Raw genomic sequence first — 19,924 nt, 5'->3', positions numbered from 1 at the left:
GACACCACCTTTTCCATACTTAGTATTTCCAACTTATTTTGAATTTTTTCCCCAATTTTGCCCATACCATTCCACCGAAACTGCTCTTATCAAAGTGCCATTACTGAGAGACAATTCTCAGTACACAAACAACTTCGTATTTTAGCAATATTTGACACTCATAACTTTCTCTACCTGGGAACACTTTTTCACTTGGCTTTCAGGACACCACCATCTCCTGGATTTCATCCTACCATCTGGTTCTCCTCCTCGGTTCTTTTTGCTGTTTATTCCCCTTCCCTCTAAACACTGGGGGAGTCCTCAGGGCTCAGTTCTTGAAATTCTTTATTCTCCTTCCCTAGATTATCTCACCTAGTATTATGTCTTAAAATACCATCCATGCAATGACCACCAGATGTATATTCCCTCTGAAATTCAGTTTTGCATAGCTATCCTACCTCCAAACACATAAGGCACATGAGAGAAAACTGCTGCCACTGTGGACAACTATAGGGGAAGCAGGCTCTTCCTGGGCAGGCCTCATTACAATTGGACAGCAAGACTGAGAAGGTGAGAATATGGGAGCTGTTTATTGTTCTGTTGGCCCTCTGGATCCATTCTCTACCCTATTCTGCCCTGCTTAATCCCACGACTGTGCACCTGGTTATGTGGTTGGGTTCAGTCAAAGAGAAGCAACTGCAGGAGAATGGTGACAGCAAAAAGAGGAGAAGGCTTTCCTTCTCTTCTCCCCTCCTAGCTTTGGCTGTTTCTTGCAGCAGTTGCATCTCTCTAGAGCTTCAGTGTCCAAACAGAAGACCCTCTTCTGTGATCTGGTTCTCACTGAGCTCCTGAAACAGTTTCTTCCCTCTGTCTCCTCAGCCCTATGAAAGACAACAGTTTCTCACTGTTGCCTGTGGGTGCCTTACCATCCCTTGTTCGGTCCCACAGCCCCTTCCTCACCTCTCTAAGTAGTCCCTAGTCCCTTCATCTGAACAATATGGGGCTAATTCAGATTCCTGCTCATACTCTTACTGATACAGCTGATGAGTTCCAGATACTACAATGGAAGGAATTCTATTTTCCAGGCCCATAAAATCATATAAAAGCACATATATAAGGTTTTTAGATCTTTGTTTTACAAAATTGGTACATACACTTACTGATTCGAAGCAGTCTGTGAACTCATTGACCTGGATTAAACTGAATACAATCAGTCCATGTTTTTTTCCTTACAACAATTTATTTGACCATTCCCTTGCTGAAGGTCATTCACTTTGTTACCCTTTTTTGGTTCTTATAAAAAAATACACTACCATACGCTAATAAACATGTAATCTTAGGTACTGGCACTGTATTTCTTTCATAGGGAGAGATTCCCAGGGGTAAGATTCCTGGGTTGAAGAGTGTATATATTCTTAACATTAAAAGACAGAGTCGCAATGTTTTCCAAAGAAGCTGTCACAGTTTACACTTCTAAGAGCAGTGTACAAAATTAACTCTTACCTCTGCTTCCTTGCCATCAATAGGGAAGATGACAACTGAGACAAAGACAATTATTGGACTTATGGATATTTTGATTCAGAAAGTCATTCACACTCATATGTAGTCAGAGCACATCAAAGATGTTTAAAAATATGTAATAAAAGTACGATAGGGAAAGGCTGAATTTGTGAAGTTGGAATCAAGCCTAAAATGGTATATGTTTCTGTAAAAGAAGTGTTAATCAAACAATATATGGAGATACCACTGAAAAATCTAACTTAGAAAGTTACTTGCATTATGAACTTTTAAATGCAAAGTATAATTTATAGTAAATTAGATTCCAAAGGAAATGTTTTAGGCTGATAGTGAAATTCAAGGATGTAGAAATACCTCTTTAAACAACTTCATTTCTAGGGTGAACTATGCACATGGAAATTTTAAAAGCAGTTTTAAAGAAACCAGTTTCTCAAAATAAATTTTCTTCTAAAGTCTCTGAAATGTAACTAACAAATGTGAACTACATAAACATTCTAATATTTTTTGCAAGACAATTCCTAAAATATTAAAAGAAACAGGACAACACAAATAAAAATACAGGTGGTTTCTGGGTTATACATATTCTGGCAATACACATGCAAGTTTATGTAAATACCTCTCTGAAAATTAACAAGAACAAAATGAATGGGAATATTCTCTTTAAACAGCACTTTTAAAATTCTGTGGCATACACTGTATAACATAGGCCATAACTTCCTCCATTTACTCCCTAGATCACCTCTTAATTATCTCATACTTGCATATTTATGTAAATAATTCTTCCCCCAAATAATGAGCAAACCCAGAAGTAGGTTTAAACTTTAATAAAATTGTCTTCTTTTATTGACGTGGCAGTTCAGTAAAAATGGCCATGCCAATGTGTGTACGCCAACAAGTAGTAGAAGAAAAGATACGCTGCAACGTGCTACTTTAAAACCATTAACATATTTCATTTGGAATGTATACTGGTCTGTAAAGGTACTGAAAAACAAACATGATGTTTAGGAAAATCTTTGATGTGTCCTAATCATCACAGAGGATAAGAATTTCATACTCCCAGTGACTGCTAAATTCATGTGTGGATCAAAAACATACAACTTGTTCCTTGTGGCACAATCTCAGACATAATCACTACATACTTCTGGTACTGTTTGTATATTCTTTATACTGTTGCGTGGAATACTCAATTCATTCAAACTTAAAAAGAAAACTAACTGTCATAAAGCTAGCTGAGCATGTCTATCTATAATTGGATATACTCTGATATGTATTCATTATCGGGGTATCATATCTAACTTCCAGTATAATATTGTTCTTAAGGGGTCCCGTTTTTAACACATTTTTGAATTGATAGATTGTATCTCAGTATGAATCTCCACATTCTTTAAGTTATTTCACAAGGTTTCTTCCCCCTGGGAAGTGTTCTTGTGGAAGAGTTTTCTGCAGTGCCACTTTGTGCAGTCTCAGGGTCGATCCCCTAAATGGACTCTCTGATGGACGCTGAGGCGGGACTTCCTGCTGAAGGCTTTCCCACATTCGGAACACTCATATGGTTTCTCTCCTGTATGAATCCGCAAGTGTAATCGAAGGGTTGACCTCTGGCTGAAAGTTTTGCCACATTCAGTACATTCATAGGGTTTCTCTCCTGTATGAGTTCTCATATGTATAATGAGCTGTGAGTTCTGAATAAAGGACTTTCCACATTCACTGCATTCATAGCGTTTCTCTCCTGTATGAATTTTCTGGTGTATAATTAGGTTTGATTTCTTGAAGAAAGTTTTTGCACATTCATTACACTCATAGGGCCGCTCTCCCGTATGAATTCTCTGATGTGTAGTAAGTTCAAACTTCTGAGCAAACGTCTTGCCACATTCACCGCATTCGTAGGGCTTCTTCTCCATATGTGCTCTCTGGTGCACAATGAGGTTTGACTGGTGGGTGAAAGCTTTCCCACATTCAGGACATTCAAAGGGTTTCTCCCCAGTATGAATTCTCTGATGTTTAATGAGGTTTGCCTTATGGGAGAAGGTTTTCTTACATACATTACATTCATAGGGTTTTTCTCCAGTATGTATTCTCTTGTGACTAATGAGGAGGGACTTAAAGCTGAAGGCCTTATCACAGTAATTACAAATAAAAGGTTGAACCAAATTTCTAATTTTCTGATGTTTAAAAATGGCTTCTTTATGGTTGAGAGCTATTCCATTTTTATTATATCCATTGTATTCCACTCCAGTATGGGTTTTCTCTTGCTTTAGATAGAGGAGTGCTTTCTCAAATCCATTGTAATCATCAGCTTTCTTTCTTACATAGCTATTACTATTAAGTAAGTCTGAATTATATTTCAAAGTTTTTTCACATAAGTCATATTTATAGGGTATGTGTCTTAAAGAAACAACATTTGTGCTCTGATTAAATGTTTTTCCAAAGAGATCACTTCTTTCCTCAATTGGGGTCTGGTTCTTGAGAATTATAAAATGCCTGGCCTGCTCATCTGAGTTTCCGTGGTCCTTCTCCATCTGGTCATCAGCCTTCCACACTTCTAGAAAAGACCACAAGGAAAAAGACTTTGTCAACACCATCACTTACAATGCCATAGAATAGGAATTCATCACAAATGTCCTATTAAAGGACTGACTCTTTAGATTGGGACCCAGTCTTCCAGTATTAAAAAAATTCCAAGTGCAAATTTTCCCTATCTCTCATCTTTGAAACAAAAATGTAAATGATTTTGAAAAGTGTGTAAAAAAAAAATCTAATAAAAACCAAGGTCAGTAAACAGGAAACAAATGATGTGGGAAGACTGACAATTCCAGGAAATTTATAGCATCCTCAAGGCCATCTAAAGCATACACACAAGAAAAGAAGTAAAAAGGTTAGGGGAAAATACCTAGGCAGATCTGAGTTCAGCAACCAATACCTTGGGCCTAAATTACTGGGGGCTGGATCAGCACTAGTCTATTCATGCTTCTCAGCACTTTCTTCTTCATTCCTATAGCTCATCTGTACCAAACTAACTTTCTAAAAGCAGCATTTTCCACAGATTTTCAGAGATAATACTGTTGGGGAGCTGCAAACTGTTAAGCCATCCTTACAACAAAATTAGTTGCTGCTGCTGCTTTATTCTAATTAAGATGTTGGATAGTGAACATGTTTTCACCATCCTATCCAATTTTCCTTCTTTTATTTTCTTTAACCTTTTCTCCAGAGTAGTCTTGTCCCACTTTCATTTGAAGAAATCTTAAGAATCAAATTATCCAGCTTTGACAAAGGCCTTTAATGATCTTTATTTTCACCTTATTGGTTATTCCTGACTCTTTGTGATCCTGCTGCCATCGGTGTCCAGGACAACATGCTACTCTTGTACTGAGAAATCTGTATCTTTCCTTAGGCCGTTACACCAATTACCATATGTTAGAATATAACAGTCACCATTCTGGCAAACAGAATACTAAAGAAAGAGCAGGTAATCACAGCACAAAGGTTTAAGATGTGTTAGGCAAGCGTTAGATTTAGGCCTCAAGTGTGAGAGGCAAATATTTACAAATATCGTGTGAGAGTCAGATATGGAGGCACGATTCAGAGATCTGAGATATGGAAGTCATCTCTCCTCAGCCATCTCTAAACATTTAGGGAACTGAAAAATGGATTCCTGAAAAATATTTCAAAGGTACCAACCCATTTGCAATCTCTGGGATATTACTTCCACTGGCTTCTGTCTATCTGATTCTCCTTCTCTCCCTCCATCTTTCTTGGAAAGCTCTGAACTGGCAGTTCTACTCCTGCTATCCACAGTTCTTCTCATTGCTCCAACTTGAAAACCACATCTGGTCTGATAATATCAGAGAACTTGCTAAAGGGACTTAGCTCCAACTGCTTGGACTTCAGAGACCCTGAAAATAAAGAAGGTAGAACTTCAGGGGCTGGGCCATCTCTCAGTTTTAATGCCTGAAGCTCAAGGTCAAATCCATTTAGTAATTCAGAAGCCCATAACTTTTGGTAACCAAGAAAGGACATGAATGTTATCAGGCAAACAGTGAGTTACACCTGAACGCTATCCTTACCCACTGAAAGTAAGTTGTTATAATTCTCCAGCATCACATCCATATACAGGATCCTCTGAGAGGGGTCCAGTTGCTCCCATTCCTCCTGGGTGAAGTCCACAGTCACATCCGTGAATGAAACCGATCCCTGAAACGGCATATTGCTATTCATTCTGAAGTGATCAGCATTTGGTGATGTGGAAAGGATGCCTGAAAACTTATTCTCACCATTTTGTTGAAAAAGAGACATTCACCACTAAAATTTATATGACATTGTAAATTTGGGGATACGTTCTGCCATATCCCCCAAAATAATTTCTAGAAAGTTATAACATTTATTCAGATTCCCCTATGCCTCTTGCAATGTCATGTTTGATGGGTTTCCAAGATTTATAAAACACTTTTTGTATTCTCAAGATAAACAGGGAGACAAACTATCCACATAAATATGCAATAAGATGTAACCAGTGTGGTGATGAAGCCTATATGAGGTTAAAAGTATAATTGTAAAAGAAGTGCCATCCAATTAGCAAGAATTTTGTGGTATCAACTAGCAATAGTAAAGCGTAAATGAAAACTTTGAATAAAGGCAAATATTTAAAGATAAAAAGTATTTGGCACAAGTAAAAACCCCTCTACCATATCTAAGTCGTAAAAAATGGTAGAAAATACATTTTAATAATATAGGGATGGTGAACAGCAGACTAGAAAGAAATGAAGAAATGATTTATGAATTGAAGATGGGCAGTAAAAAGAGACATCCACATTGAGGTACAGAAAGAACAAAGGTTGGGAAATGTATCAAGAAACCTAAGAGACGGATATATGAGACAAGCCAAAAAGGTCAAATACACTCGCAATTGGAATCCCAACAGGAGAGGCAAGAGCAGAGCAGAGATAATATTTGAAGAGATGATGGGTAAAGATTTTCTAAAACAGCTCACACCAGGCCACAGTCAGAAACACCATTAAATTCAAGCTGAATAAATACAAAGAAAACCACACTTAGGCACATTATAATAAAACCGCTAAAATCCCCAGAGAGAAAAGGGCATATTACCCACAAAGGTTTACTCCAAAACTGACAGCTGACTTTTCAATAGAAACAATGTAAGCCAGGACAAAAAAAAAAAAAAAAATAGATGGAATAAGTTCAAAGTACTGAAAACACCTAGAACAGGAGTCACAACCTTCTCCTATGAAGGGCTAAGCAGTAAATATTTTAGGTTCTGTGAGTCATATGGCCTCTGCTACCACTACTCAATTCTGCTTCTCCATAGCTCAAAAGCAGCTACAGATGTGTCAGTAAATGAGCATGACTGTGTTCCAGTAAAACTTGATTTATGAACGCTGAAATTTGAATTTCACGTTAATTTTCACTGTCACGAAATACTATTCTGCTAATTTTTTTCAAGCTTTAAAAAAATGCAAAAACAATTTGCAACTCGGGGCCTCAAAAAACCAAGGTGAATACAATAAATGAGCTAGACTTAACAGACATTTATAGAACATTACACCCCACAATAGCAGGATATACCTTTTTCTCAAGTGCTCATGGATCATTCTCAAGGATAGCCCATATGCTGCGTCAAAAATCAAGTCTCAATAAATTTAAAAAGATTGAAATCATACAAAACACTTTCTCAGATATAAAGGAATGAAGTTGGACATCAATAATAGGCAGAGTGCCAGAAAATTCACAAATATGTGGAGGCTCAGTAACACACTCTTAAACAATCAGTGGGTAAAGGAAGGAATTACAAGAGAAATCAGTAAATATCTCGAGGCAAAGAAAATGAAACACAACATATCAAAACTTACAGGATGCAGCAATGGCAGTGCTAAGAGGGAAATTTATTGCCCTAAATGCCTATATCGAAAAAAGAAGAAAAGGGCATAAATCGAGGAATAAACTGTCCACTTGGAAGAACTAGAGAAAGAACAGCAGACTAACCCCAAAGCAAGCAAAAGGAAAGAAATAATAAATGAAATTGAGAATATGAAAACAATTGAGAAAATCAAGAAAACCAGAAGTTGGTTCTACGAGAAAATCAGTAAGATTGATGAACCCTTAGTGAGGTTGACAAAAAGAAGAAGAGAGAGGATGCAAATAAATAAAATCAGAAATGGAAGAGGAGACATAACCACTGACCCCATAGAAATAAAGGAAGTAATGACAGAATACTATGAACAACTTTATGTTAATAAATACAACAATTAAGAGGAAATGGACAACTTTCTAGAAACGCATGAACAACCAACATTGACTTGAGAAGAAATACACGACTTCAACAAACCAATCACAAGTAAAGAAACTGAATCAGGGTTCCCAAAAAGAAAAGCCCAGGACCAGATGGCTTCCCATGTGAATTCTACCAAACATTCAAGAAAGAATTAGTATCAATCCTGCAAAAACACTTCAAAAAAATTGTAGAGGAGGGAAAGCTACCTAACTCATTCTACGAAGCCAACATCACCCTCATACCAAAGCCAGACAAAGATATCACAAGAAAACTAAAGACCAATTTCTCTAATGAATATAGATGCAAAAATCCTCAACAAAATTCTTGCAATTCGAATCCAGCAACACATTAAAAGAATTATACACCATGACCAAGTAGGATTCATCCCAGGTATGCAAGGATGGTTCAGCATAAGAAAATCAATTAATGTAATACACCATATCAACTAATTAAAGCAGAAAAACCACATGATCATCTTGATTGATGCAGAAAAGGCATTTGACAAAATGGAATATCCTACCTGTTGAAAACCTTCCAAGGAGAGGAAGAGAAGGAAATTTCCTCAAAATGATAAAGGTAATATATGAAAAACCCACAGCTAACATCATCCTCAATGGGGAAAAACTGAAAACTTTCCCCCTAAGGTCAGGAACAAGACAAGGATGTCCACTGTCACCACTGTTAATCAACATTGTGTTCGAAGTTTTAGCCAGAGCAATTAGACAAGAAAAAGAAATATAAGGCATCAAAATTGGAAAGGAAGAAGTAAAACTCTCACTGTTTGCAGATGATATATACTAAATGTCAAAAACCCCAAAAAATCCACAGGAAAACTACTAGAACTAATAAATGACTAGAGTAAAGTGGCAGGTTACAAGATCAACACTCAAAAATCTGTAGTGTTTCTATACACTAGTAATGAACCATCTGAGGGGGAAATCAAGAAAAAAAATCCACTTGCAATTGCAACCAAAAGAATAAAATATTTAGGAATAAATTTAACTAAAGAGACAAAAGACCTATACAAAGAAAATTACAATAAATTCTTAACAGAAATCACAAAAGACCTAAATAAATGGAAGGGCATACTGTGTTCATGGATTGGAAGACTAAATATAGTTGTCAATTCTACCTAAACCGATTTACAGATCTAATGCAATACCAATTAAAATCCCAACAACTTACTTTTCAGAAATAGAAAAACCAATAACCCAATTTATCTGGAAGGGCAGGGTACCCCAAATATTCTGAGAAAGAAAAATGAAGTCAGAGGTCTCACGCTACCTAGCTTTAAGGCGTATTATGAAGCCACCATGGTCAAAACAGCATGGTACTGGCATAAAGATAGATATACCGACCAATGGAATAGAATAGAGTGTTCAGCTATAGACCCTCTCATCTATGGACATGCCTGATCTTTGATAAGGCAGTCAAGCCAACTTACCTGGGACAGAATAGTCTCTTCAATAAATGGTGCCTAGAGAACTGGATATCCATATGCAAAAGAATGAAAGAGGATCCATATCTCACACCCTACACAAAAATAATTCAAAATGGAACAAAGATCTACACATTAGATTGAAGACCATAAAACTGCTAGAAGAAAATGTAGGGAAATATCTTATAAATCTTATAATAGGAGGTGGTTTCCTAGACCTTACACCCAAAGCACGAGCACTGAAGAAAGAAATAAATAAATGGGAACTCCTTAAAATTAAACACTTTTGGGTATCAAAGAACTTCGTCTAGAAAATAAAAAGATAGCCTACACAATGGGAGACATTATTTGGAAATGATATATCAGATAAAGGTCTAGTATCCAGAATATATAGAGATTGTTCAACTAAACAACAAAAAGACAGATGTTCTAGTTGATTGCTGCCGGAATGCAACACAAGAGATGGATTGACTTTTAATAAAAGGGGATTTATTTTGTTAATTCTTCAAAGGAAAGACAGCTAACTTTCCACTGAAGTTCTTTCTTACATGGGAAGGCACAGGATGGTCTCTGCTGGCCTACTCTCCAGGTTTCTGGGTGCCAACAACTTTTCCCGGGGTGATTTCTTTCTGCATCTCCAAAGGCCTGGGCTGAGCTGCGAGTGCTGATATGAGGAATGCCGAGCTGCTTAGGCTATGCTACATTGCGCTCTCTCATTTAAGCACCAGCCAGTTAAGTCAAACGTCATTCACTGCAGCAGGCCCGCCTCCTAGCTTACTGCAGATGTAATTAGCAACAAATGAGGTTCATGTACCATGGCTCATGTCCGCAGCAACAAAACTAGGTGCCTTCATCTGGCCAAGTTGACAACTGAATCTAATTACCATAACAGACAACCCAATTAAAAAATGGGAAAAAGAATTGAACAGACACTTCTCAGAAGAGGAAATACAAATGGCCAAAAGGCACATGAAGAGATGCTCAACTTTCCTGGCTATTAGAGAAATGCAAATCAAAACCACAATGAGATACCATCTCACACCCACCAGAATGGCCAGTACCAATAAAACAGAAAATGACAAGTACTGGAGAGAGATGTGGAGAAAGAGGCACACTTATCCACTGTTGGTGGAAATGTCAAATGGTACAACTGCTATGGAAGGCAGTGTGGCAGTTTCTCAGGAAACTAAGTATAGAATTGCCATATGACCTGGCAATACCATTGCTAGTTATCTACTCAGGGGACATGAGGGCAAGGACACAAACGGACATTGGCATACCAATGTTTATAGCAGCATTATTTACAATTGCCAAGAGATGGAAACAGACAAAATGTCCATCAACAGCCGAGCGGCTAAACAAGCATCGTATATACATACGATAGAATATTATGCAGCTGTAAGACAGAATACAGTTATGAAGTATGTAACAACATGGATGGACCTTAAGGACATTATGCTGAGTGAGATTAGCTGGAAACAAAAGGACAAATACTGTATGGTCTCACTAATACAAACTGACATTAGTAAATAAACTTAGGAGAATTTCATTGGTAACAGAAACCATCAGGAAATAGAAATATGATAAGATATTGGGTAATTGGAGCCGAAGGGATACAGATTGTGCATTGGGACTATTGTAAAAACTCAGAAATGGACAGCACAATACTATGTAACTGTAATACAATTATGTTAAAACACTGAATGAAGCTGAATGTGAGAATGATAGAGGCAGGAGGTCTGGGGCACAAATGAAATCAGAAAGAAAGACCATAAAGACTGAGATGGTACAATCTAGGAATGCCTAGAGTGTACAATCATAGGGACTAAATGCACAAATTTAAAAATGTTTTTGAGGACTTCCGGAGAAGATGGAGGCTTAGTAAGACGCGCGGGTCTTAGTTCCTCCTCCAGAACAGCAACTAAAGAAACAGAAACGATACAAAACAGCTCCCGGAGCCACGACAGAGGACAAAAAGACAGCGTACCCCATTCTGGAACGGCTGAACGGGCAGGGAGAATCTGCTGCGGTGAGATCACCGAGGGGCGCGCGCTTCCCCGGGCCGGCTGGCGACCGGGGTCCCTTCCACACACGTGGCTTCCTGGTCCGACTGGGAACATTGGATAGCAGGGCCCTCCCGCCATGCTTGGAGTCTTGGGCCGACTGGGCAATTTGGACCGGCACTCCCCCAAGTCGCGGTGGCCGGCGCCACCTCCTCCACGCATGGTTTCCCGGGCCGACTGCAAGGCTCGGATTGGCATTCCCCAAGCCGCTTCGGCTGGCGACCCCCCCCCCCACAGCGAGAGTTTTCCAAAGTTAAAGGAGCCACAGCAGCCTTTACTGGTGGGACCTGCAGACAGACGAGTGCCACGAGTGCCACCTACTGGGCAGGGTAAGAAAAACAGAGCCCAGAGATTTCACAGAAAAATCTTTCAACCAGCTGTGTCCCACACCCAGGGAAATCTGATTAAATGCCCAGACACCAGCAGAAAATAACGGATCACGCTCGGAAAACTGAAGATATGGCCCAGTCAAAAGAACAAACCAATAGGTCAAATGAGATACAGGAGCTGAGACAACTAATGTTGAATATACGAACAGAAATGGAAAACCTCTTCAAAAACCAAATCAATAAATTGAGGGAGAACATGAAGAAGACATGGGCTGAACAAAAAGCAGAAATAGAAAATCTGAAAAAACAAATCACAGAACTTATGGGAGTGAAGGACAAAGCAGAAAAGATGGAAAAAACAATGGATACCTACAATGGTCGATTTAAAGAGACAGAAGTTACAATTAGTGAACTGGAGGATGGAACATCTGAATTCCAAAAAGAAACAGAAACTATAGGGAAAAGAATGGAAAAACTTGAGCAGGGGATCAGGGAACTGAATGACAATATGAAGCGCACAAATATACGTGTTGTGGGTGTCCCAGATGGAGAAGAGAAGGGAAAAGGAGGAGAAAAACTAATGGAAGAAATTATCACTGAAAATTTCCCAACTCTTATGAAAGACCTAAAATTAGAGATCCAAGAAGTGCAGCGCACCCCAAAGAGAATAGACCCAAATAGGTGTTCTCCAAGACACCTACAAGTTAGAATGTCAGAGGTCAAAGAGAAAGAGAGGATCTTGAAAGCAGCAAGAGAAAAACAATCCATCACATACAAGGGAAACCCAATAAGACTATGTGTAGATTTCTCAGCAGAAACCATGGAAGCTAGAAGACAGTGGGATGATATATTTAAATTACTAAAAGAGAAAAACTGCCAACCAAGACTTCTATATCCAGCAAAATTGTCCTTCAAAAATGAAGGAGAAATTAAAACATTTACAGACAAAAAGTCACTGAGAGAATTTGTGACCAAGAGACCAGCTCTGCAAGAAATACTAAAGGGAGCACTAGAGTCAGATACGAAAAGACAGAAGAGAGAGGTATGGAGAAAAGTGTAGAAAGAAGGAAAATCAGATATGATATATATAATACAAAAGGCAAAATGGTAGAGGAAAATATTATCCAAACAGTAATAACACTAAAAGTTAATGGACTGAATTCCCCAATCAAAAGACATAGACTGGCAGAATGGATTACGACCCAGCAATACCACTGCTAGGTATCTACTCAAAGGACTTAAGGGCAAAGACACAAACGGACATTTGCACACCAATGTTTATAGTAGCATTATTTACAATTGCAAAGAGATGGAAACAGCCAAATGTCCATCAACAGACGAGTGGTTAAACAAACTGTGGTATATACCTACGATGGAATATTATGCAGCTTTAAGACAGACTAAACTTATGAAGCATGTAATAACATGGATGGACCTAGAGAACATTATGCTGAGTGAGTCTAGCCAAAAACTAAAGGACAAATACTGTATGGTCCCACTGATGTGAACCGACATTCGAGAATCAACTTGGAATATATCATTGGTAACAGAGACCAGCAGGAGTTAGAAACAGGGTAAGATAATGGGTAATTGGAGCTGAAGGGATACAGACTGTGCAACAAGATTGGATATAAAAACTCAGAAATGGACAGCACAATACTACCTAATTGTAATGTAACTATGTTAAAACACTGAATGAAGCTGCATCTGAACTATAGTTTTTTTTGTTGTTGTTGTTTGTTTGTTTGTATCTTTTTTGTTTTTTTTCTTTTTCCTTTTTATATATATATTTTTATTATTATTATTATTGTAATTTTCTTCTCTATATTAACATTCTATATCTTTTTCTCCTGTTTTGCTAGTTCTTTTCCTAAATCGATGCAAATGTACTAAGAAAGGATGATCATACATCTATGTGATGATATTAAGAATTACTGAGTGCATATGTAGAATGGAATGATTTCTAAATGTTGTGTTAATTTCTTTTCTTTTTTTAATTAATAAAAAAATTAAAATAAAAACAAACAAACAAACAAAAAAAAGTGTTTACAGGGTAAGGTTAATTAGAAAGGAAAGCTGAAAGATTGAAGTGGTCACAGATTTGGCTGGGTATGTCTGTGTTTCTGCTCAATGCCCTGGCTAAAAACAAGAATAAACACACCTAGTTACACTAAAAAAAAAAAAATGTTTTTGCATGAGGAAGAACAAAGGAATGTCAATACTGCAGGGTGTTGAAAATAGATGGTAATTAATATTTAAAAATACAAACTTGTGTGAGAATAAAGCAAAAAATGTTTATTTGGTACAAAATTTACATTTTGACTAGTGCAATTCCTAACATGACTCATGTGAATAGCTTAACTGAACACCATAAATACATGGAACCTTGAGTAGGGTATAAGATTTTGTAGGTTTGTCCAGAGTGATGTCCCAATAAATCCCAGAGTTTTTCCCAGATTTGAACAGTGAGCAAAAGAGTATTTGCAAAATCCCCTTGGGGGGATGGTGAGAAAGGGGGAAAATTCAACTTTTCCAAGTAGAGAATTCTTGATATTCTCACAAGCAGTGGCGACAACCAAAGCAATAGGCTGAACCCCCAATCTTGGGGTTTGTTCATATGAAACTTAACCCCAAAAAGGATAGGTCAAATCTCCTTAAAATTAGGCCTAAGAGTCACCCCGAAGAAACCCTTTTTGTTGCTCAGATATGGCCTCTCTCTACAGCCCACACAACAAGCAAACTCACCATCCTCCCCCTGTCTATGTGGGACAGAAATCCTAGAATGAGCTGGGACTCAGCATCAAGGGATTGAAAAAACCCTCAACACTCAAAAGGGGGAAGAGCTAAATGAGACAAAATAAAGTGTTAATGGCTGAGAGATTCCAAATAGAGTTGAGAGGTTATCCTGGAGGTTATTTTTACGCATTAAATAGATATCACCTTGTTAGTCAAGATGTAATGGAGAGGCTGAGGGAAGTGCATGAAAATATAGAGCTGTGTTCCAGTAGCCATGATTCTTGAAGATGATTGTATAACAATACAGCTTTTACAATGTGACTATGTGATTGTGAGAACCTTGTGTCTGATGCTCCTTTTATCTACCTTATCAACAGATGAGTAAAACATATGGCATAAAAATAAATAATGGGGGAAAACAAATTTAACATTTATTAAATGTTAAAATAAATTTAGTAGATTGAAATGCTAGTGATAATGAAAGGGAGGGGTAAGGAGTATGGTATGTATGAATTTTTTTCTGGTATATCTTTATTTCTTTTTATGAATTGATGCAAATGTTTTAAGAAATGATCATGATGATGAATATGCAACTATGTGATGATATTGTGAAATACTGATTATATATGTAGAACAGAATGATCATATGTTAAGAATGTTAGAGTTTCTTTGTTGTTATATTTTTAAAAAATTAAAACAAACAAAAAAAAACAAGGTGAAGGGCCACAGTTTATAGATCCACAGGCTGCAGTCTGTAGAGTGTAGTCCTTAGAATGACCACTGGAACATAATGAGCAAAGAAAGACAGCATTTTAGGAGGGCAGATCTGTGAAAGGGACAGTGAGGGAGTAAGAGACAGAACACATATACGAATTGCGTAATAAAAAGGAAAAAAAATCTTTAGTATACATCATTGAAAGAAGTAAATATGCCAAAATAATAAGTGTTTAATACTGGGTGGTGTAATTTTAGGTGGTAGTTATCAGTTGGACCCAAAGAAGCATACCTTGCTTTATTGTGCTTCATTTTACTGAGCTCTGCAAATACTGCATTTTTTACAATTTGAAGTTCTGCGGCAACCCTGCATCAGGTAAGCCTATAGGCGCCATTTTTTCAACAGCATGTGCTCACCTCGTGTCTCTGCATCACATTTATGTAACTTTTGCAATATTTCATACTTTTTCATTATTATTATATCTGTCATGGTGATCTGTGATCAGTAATTTTTGATGATGCTATTGTAATTGTTTTGAGCTGTCACAAATCATGCCAATATAAAACAGCAAAAACTGATAAATGTTGTACAAGTTCTAAATGCTCCAATGACTGGCAATTTCTCCGTCTCCTTTGGCCTCCACATTCCCTGAGACATATAACCTCTAAGTGTTCAAGTGAAAGGAAGAGTTGCATGTCTTGCACTTCAAATCAAAAGTTAAAAATGATTATGCTTTGTGAGGAAGGCATGTGAAAAGCTGCAACAGGATGAAAGCTAGGCCACTTGTGCCAAACAGCCAAGATGTGAATGCAAAGGAAAAGTTCTTGAAGGAGATTAAAAGTGCTACTCCAGTGATTCAGTGGTAGAATTCTCACCTTCCATGTGGGAGAGACCTGGGTTCGATTCTTGCACCATGCACTTAGAAAAAAAAAAAAACAAAAAGAAAAAAGTGCTACTCCAGTGAATACATGAATGATAAGAAAGTGAAACAGTCATATTGCTCAAACAGAGAAAATTTTAGTGGTCTGGGTAGAACATCATTCCATGACATTCCATTAAGCTAAAGCCTAAATCAGAGGAAGGCCATAGCTCTCTTCATTTCTATGAAGACTGAGGAAGGAAAGAAAGCTATGCAAGAAAAATTTGAAACTAGGATTTATTGGTTTATGAGGTTTAAGGAAACAAAAGTACAAGACAAAGCAGCAAATGCTGATGTAGAAGCTGTAGCAAGTTATCTAGAAGATCTAGATAAGATCATTGATGAAGGTAGCTACACTAAACAATAGATTTTCAATGCCTTGTATTGGAAGAAGATGCCATCTGTGAATTTCGTAGCTGGAAAGAATTCAATGTGTGTCTTAAAAGCTTGAAATGACAGACTGACTACCATGCTGGTGACTTTAAGTTGAAGTCAGTGTGTATTTACCATTCTGAAAATCCTAAGGTCCTTAAGAATTAGGCTAAATCTACTCTGCCTGTGTTCCAGAAATCAAACAATAAAGACTGGATGACAGCACCTCTGTTTACAATATGGTTTACTGAATATTTTCAGTCCACTGTTAAGACCTTCTACTCAGAAAAAAAGATTCCTTTCAAAATACTACTGCTCATTTACAATGCATTTGGTCATCTAAGAGCTGTGATGGAAATATACAATGAGATTAATGTTGTTTTCATGCCTGCTAACACAACATCCATTCTGCAACCCATGGATCAAGGAGTCATTTCAACTTGCAAGTCTTATTATTTAAGAAATATATTTTGTAGGGCTATAGTTGCCATAAAGACCAGGGCAAAATAAACTGAAAACCTTCTGGAAATAAGTAATCATTCTAAATGCTATTAAGACCATCTGTGATGCATGGGAGGTCAAAATAACAACAACACTAACAGGAGTTCGGAAGAAGTTGATTCTAATGCTCATTGATGACTTTGAGGGGTTCAAGACTTCAGATGAGGAAGTAACTGCAGATGTGGTGGAAAGAGCAAGAGAAGTAGAATTAGAAATAGAGCTGAAGATGTGAGTGAATTGCTGCAATCTCATGTTAAAACTTGAACAGATGAGGAGTTGCTTCTTATGGATGAGCAAAGAAAGTAGTTTCTAGAAATGGAATGGATTCCTGGTGAAGAAGCTATGAACATTATTGAAGTAACAACAAAGGATTTAGAATATTATATCAATGAAGTTGATAAAGCAGCAGCAGGGTATGAGAGGACTGACTCCAATTTTGAAAAAAGTTCTACTGTGGGTAAAATGCTATAAGACAACATCACACGCTAAAGAGAAATGTTTCATGAAAGGAAGAGTCAATCAATGTGGCAAACTTCACTTTTACTTTAAGAAATTGTCAGATCCATCCCAAACTTCCGCAACCATTCTGTTAAGTCAGCTGCCATCAGCATCAGGACAAAACCCTCCAACAGCAAAAAGATTACAACTTGCTGAAGACTAAGAAGATGGTTGGCATTTTTTTAGCAATATCTATTTTTAAATTAAGTTAGTTACTTTTTTTTAAGACATAAAGCTATTGTACACTTAAATGACTACAACATATTGTAAATGTAACTTTTATATGCTCTGGGAAACCAAAAACTCATATGACTTGCTTTATTGTGAAATTCACTTTATTGCGATGGTCAGAAACCAACCCATAATATTTCCAGGGTATGACTGTATTGAAACTTTTGACACTCAACTGCTTTCACCTACAAAAATGGTAATTTCATATGGTTTAACCTAATATCATTTCATTTGTTTTGTGTACATTTTTCACACTTTTCTGAGTGAAACAAAAAAAGTTTAGAAAAAAAGAAAAACCTTTTGAACTATTAGGCCAAAAGCTAGGAGAGAAAAAACCAAAACCAATCATCAGGAAACTTTAGAATGCTGGTTTGATGGTTAATTTCATGTGTCCAGTTGTTTGGTTAGGCACTGACCTGCCTGTTACTATAAGGGTATTTCATGGATAGGATTTACATTTACAATCAGTTAACTGAACCTATAATTAACAAAGGAGACTGCCCTCAGCAATGTGGGTAATTTTATCCAATCAGTTGGAGAACTTAAAAGCCAAAATTGAGGGCTGCAGAGGTCAGAAGAAGAATTTCTGCATTAACTTCAACATTAACTCTTGCTGGAACTTCTTGTCAGCTAACTTCCTCTAGGAAATATGGACCAAGGACTTCAATACCACCTTCACTGGAGTTTCCTGCTTGCAGGCTGCTCTACTGAGTTCAGGCTTGCCAGCCACCACGGTCATGAGCTATATAATATATTTCTTAATACATATACGCACATAAACCCTGTTCATTCTGTTTCTCTGGAGAAAAGTGACTGATAAACTGGGTACAAAGAGAAAAACCTATGAGTTTCAGTAGAGAACAAAACTGCTCATATTTTGATAAGAAAATAGGTCTTTGGATTTCTTGATTACGACACAAGTTCTAGAAATACACAAACAACCTATCCTGACTGTAGAAGAAATAGAAGACCTCAATAAACTAATTACAAGTAAAGAGACTGAATCAGTTATCAAAAATTTCCCAACAAGGAAAGGCCCAGATGTCTTCGCAGGTTAATTCTACCAATTATTCCAAGTGGAATAAACCTGTTCAAACTCATCCCCAAAATTGAAGAGGTAACAGTATCTAACTCATCCTGTGAAGGCTAAATCACAGGATGCCAACCCCTAATACCAAAGCCAGATAAAGATACTATAAGAAAAAAAAAATTACAGACCAATTTCTCTAACTATATAGATGCAAAAAATCCTCAACAAATATTTGCAAATCAAATACAACAGCATATGAAAAGAGTTGTACAACATCAAGTGGGTCATATCCCAGGTATGTAAGGGTAGTTCAACACAATAAAAATCAATTAACTGACCATACTAACAAACGGAAGAGGAAAACCACATGCATCATTTTGATTGATAGAGAAAAGGCATTTGACAAAATCCTGCATCCTTTCCTGATAAAAACTTTTCAAAAGGTAGGAATAGAAGGTGTGTTAATCAGGGTTCTCTAGAGAAACAGAACCAAGACGAGAGACCTGTAAGTATGAGGTTTATAAAAGTGTCTCATGTAACTGTGGGAATGGAAGAGTCCAAAATCAGTAGGGCAGGTTGTGAGGCTGGCGGCTCCGAAGAAGGGTCTGGATGAACTCCATACGAGAGGCTTGCTAACTGAAGAAGCCATGAAAGAGTCTCCTCTTCCTTAAAAGCCTTCAAATGACTGGATTATCTCATTGTGGGAGACATGCCTTAGTTGATCTCAGAGATAATCAGCCACAGACACAATCAACTGACTGATGATTTAATCAACCACTCACGAAATATCCTTGCAGCAAAGGTCAGGCCAATGCTTGCCTGAGCAGACAACTGGGCATAATCATTCGGCCAAGTTGACCCCCAAACCTAACTACCACAGAAGGAAACTTCTTTAACACAACAAAGGACATATATGAAAAGGCCACAGCTAACATCATACTAAATGATGAAAGACTGAAAGCTTGACCTCTCTGATCCGGAAGAAGACAAGGATGCCACTGGGATCACTATTATTCAACACTATATTAGAAGTTCTAGCCAGGGTAGTTAGGCAAGAAAAAGACATAAAAGGCATCCAAATCAGAGAGGATGAAGTAAAACTTTCACTATTTGCAGAAGACATGATCCTATATATAGGAAGTTCTGAAAAGTCTACAACAAAGCTACCAAAGCTAATAAGTTCTGCAACATGGCGCGATACAAGATCAGCATGCAAAAATTAGTACTGTTTTTATATATTAGTAATGAGCAATCTGAAGAGGAAATCAAGAAAAAAATTCCATTTCTAATAGCAACTAAAAGAATCAAA

The 19,924-nt window shown here is 37.4% G+C and overlaps 1 protein-coding gene across 6 annotated transcripts in view; it reads right to left on the bottom strand.

Moving 5' to 3' along the window:
- Positions 1–2,305: 2,305 nt before the first annotated feature.
- Positions 2,306–19,924, bottom strand: part of LOC143659758 (uncharacterized) — a 79,360-nt gene continuing 61,741 nt past the window's right edge. For 4 of the 6 annotated variants that reach the window (XM_077133056.1, XM_077133051.1, XM_077133052.1 and 1 more), the window contains 2 exons: positions 5,562–5,688; positions 2,306–4,039 (listed from right to left, as the gene is read on the bottom strand). In XM_077133056.1, the coding sequence (XP_076989171.1) occupies positions 2,961–4,039; positions 5,562–5,604 (1,122 nt within the window). In that variant the 5' untranslated portion in view covers positions 5,605–5,688 and the 3' untranslated portion in view covers positions 2,306–2,960. Of the gene's footprint in view, positions 4,040–5,175; positions 5,297–5,561; positions 5,689–19,924 lie in introns of those variants that run through there. The other 2 variants (XM_077133054.1, XM_077133055.1) reach the window with 2 other exon arrangements.

This window comes from Tamandua tetradactyla, chromosome 16, assembly GCF_023851605.1.
Source record: "Tamandua tetradactyla isolate mTamTet1 chromosome 16, mTamTet1.pri, whole genome shotgun sequence".
In the NCBI taxonomy this organism is placed as follows: Eukaryota; Metazoa; Chordata; class Mammalia; order Pilosa; family Myrmecophagidae; genus Tamandua; species Tamandua tetradactyla.
This window is presented reverse-complemented; position numbering and strand designations above follow the sequence as displayed.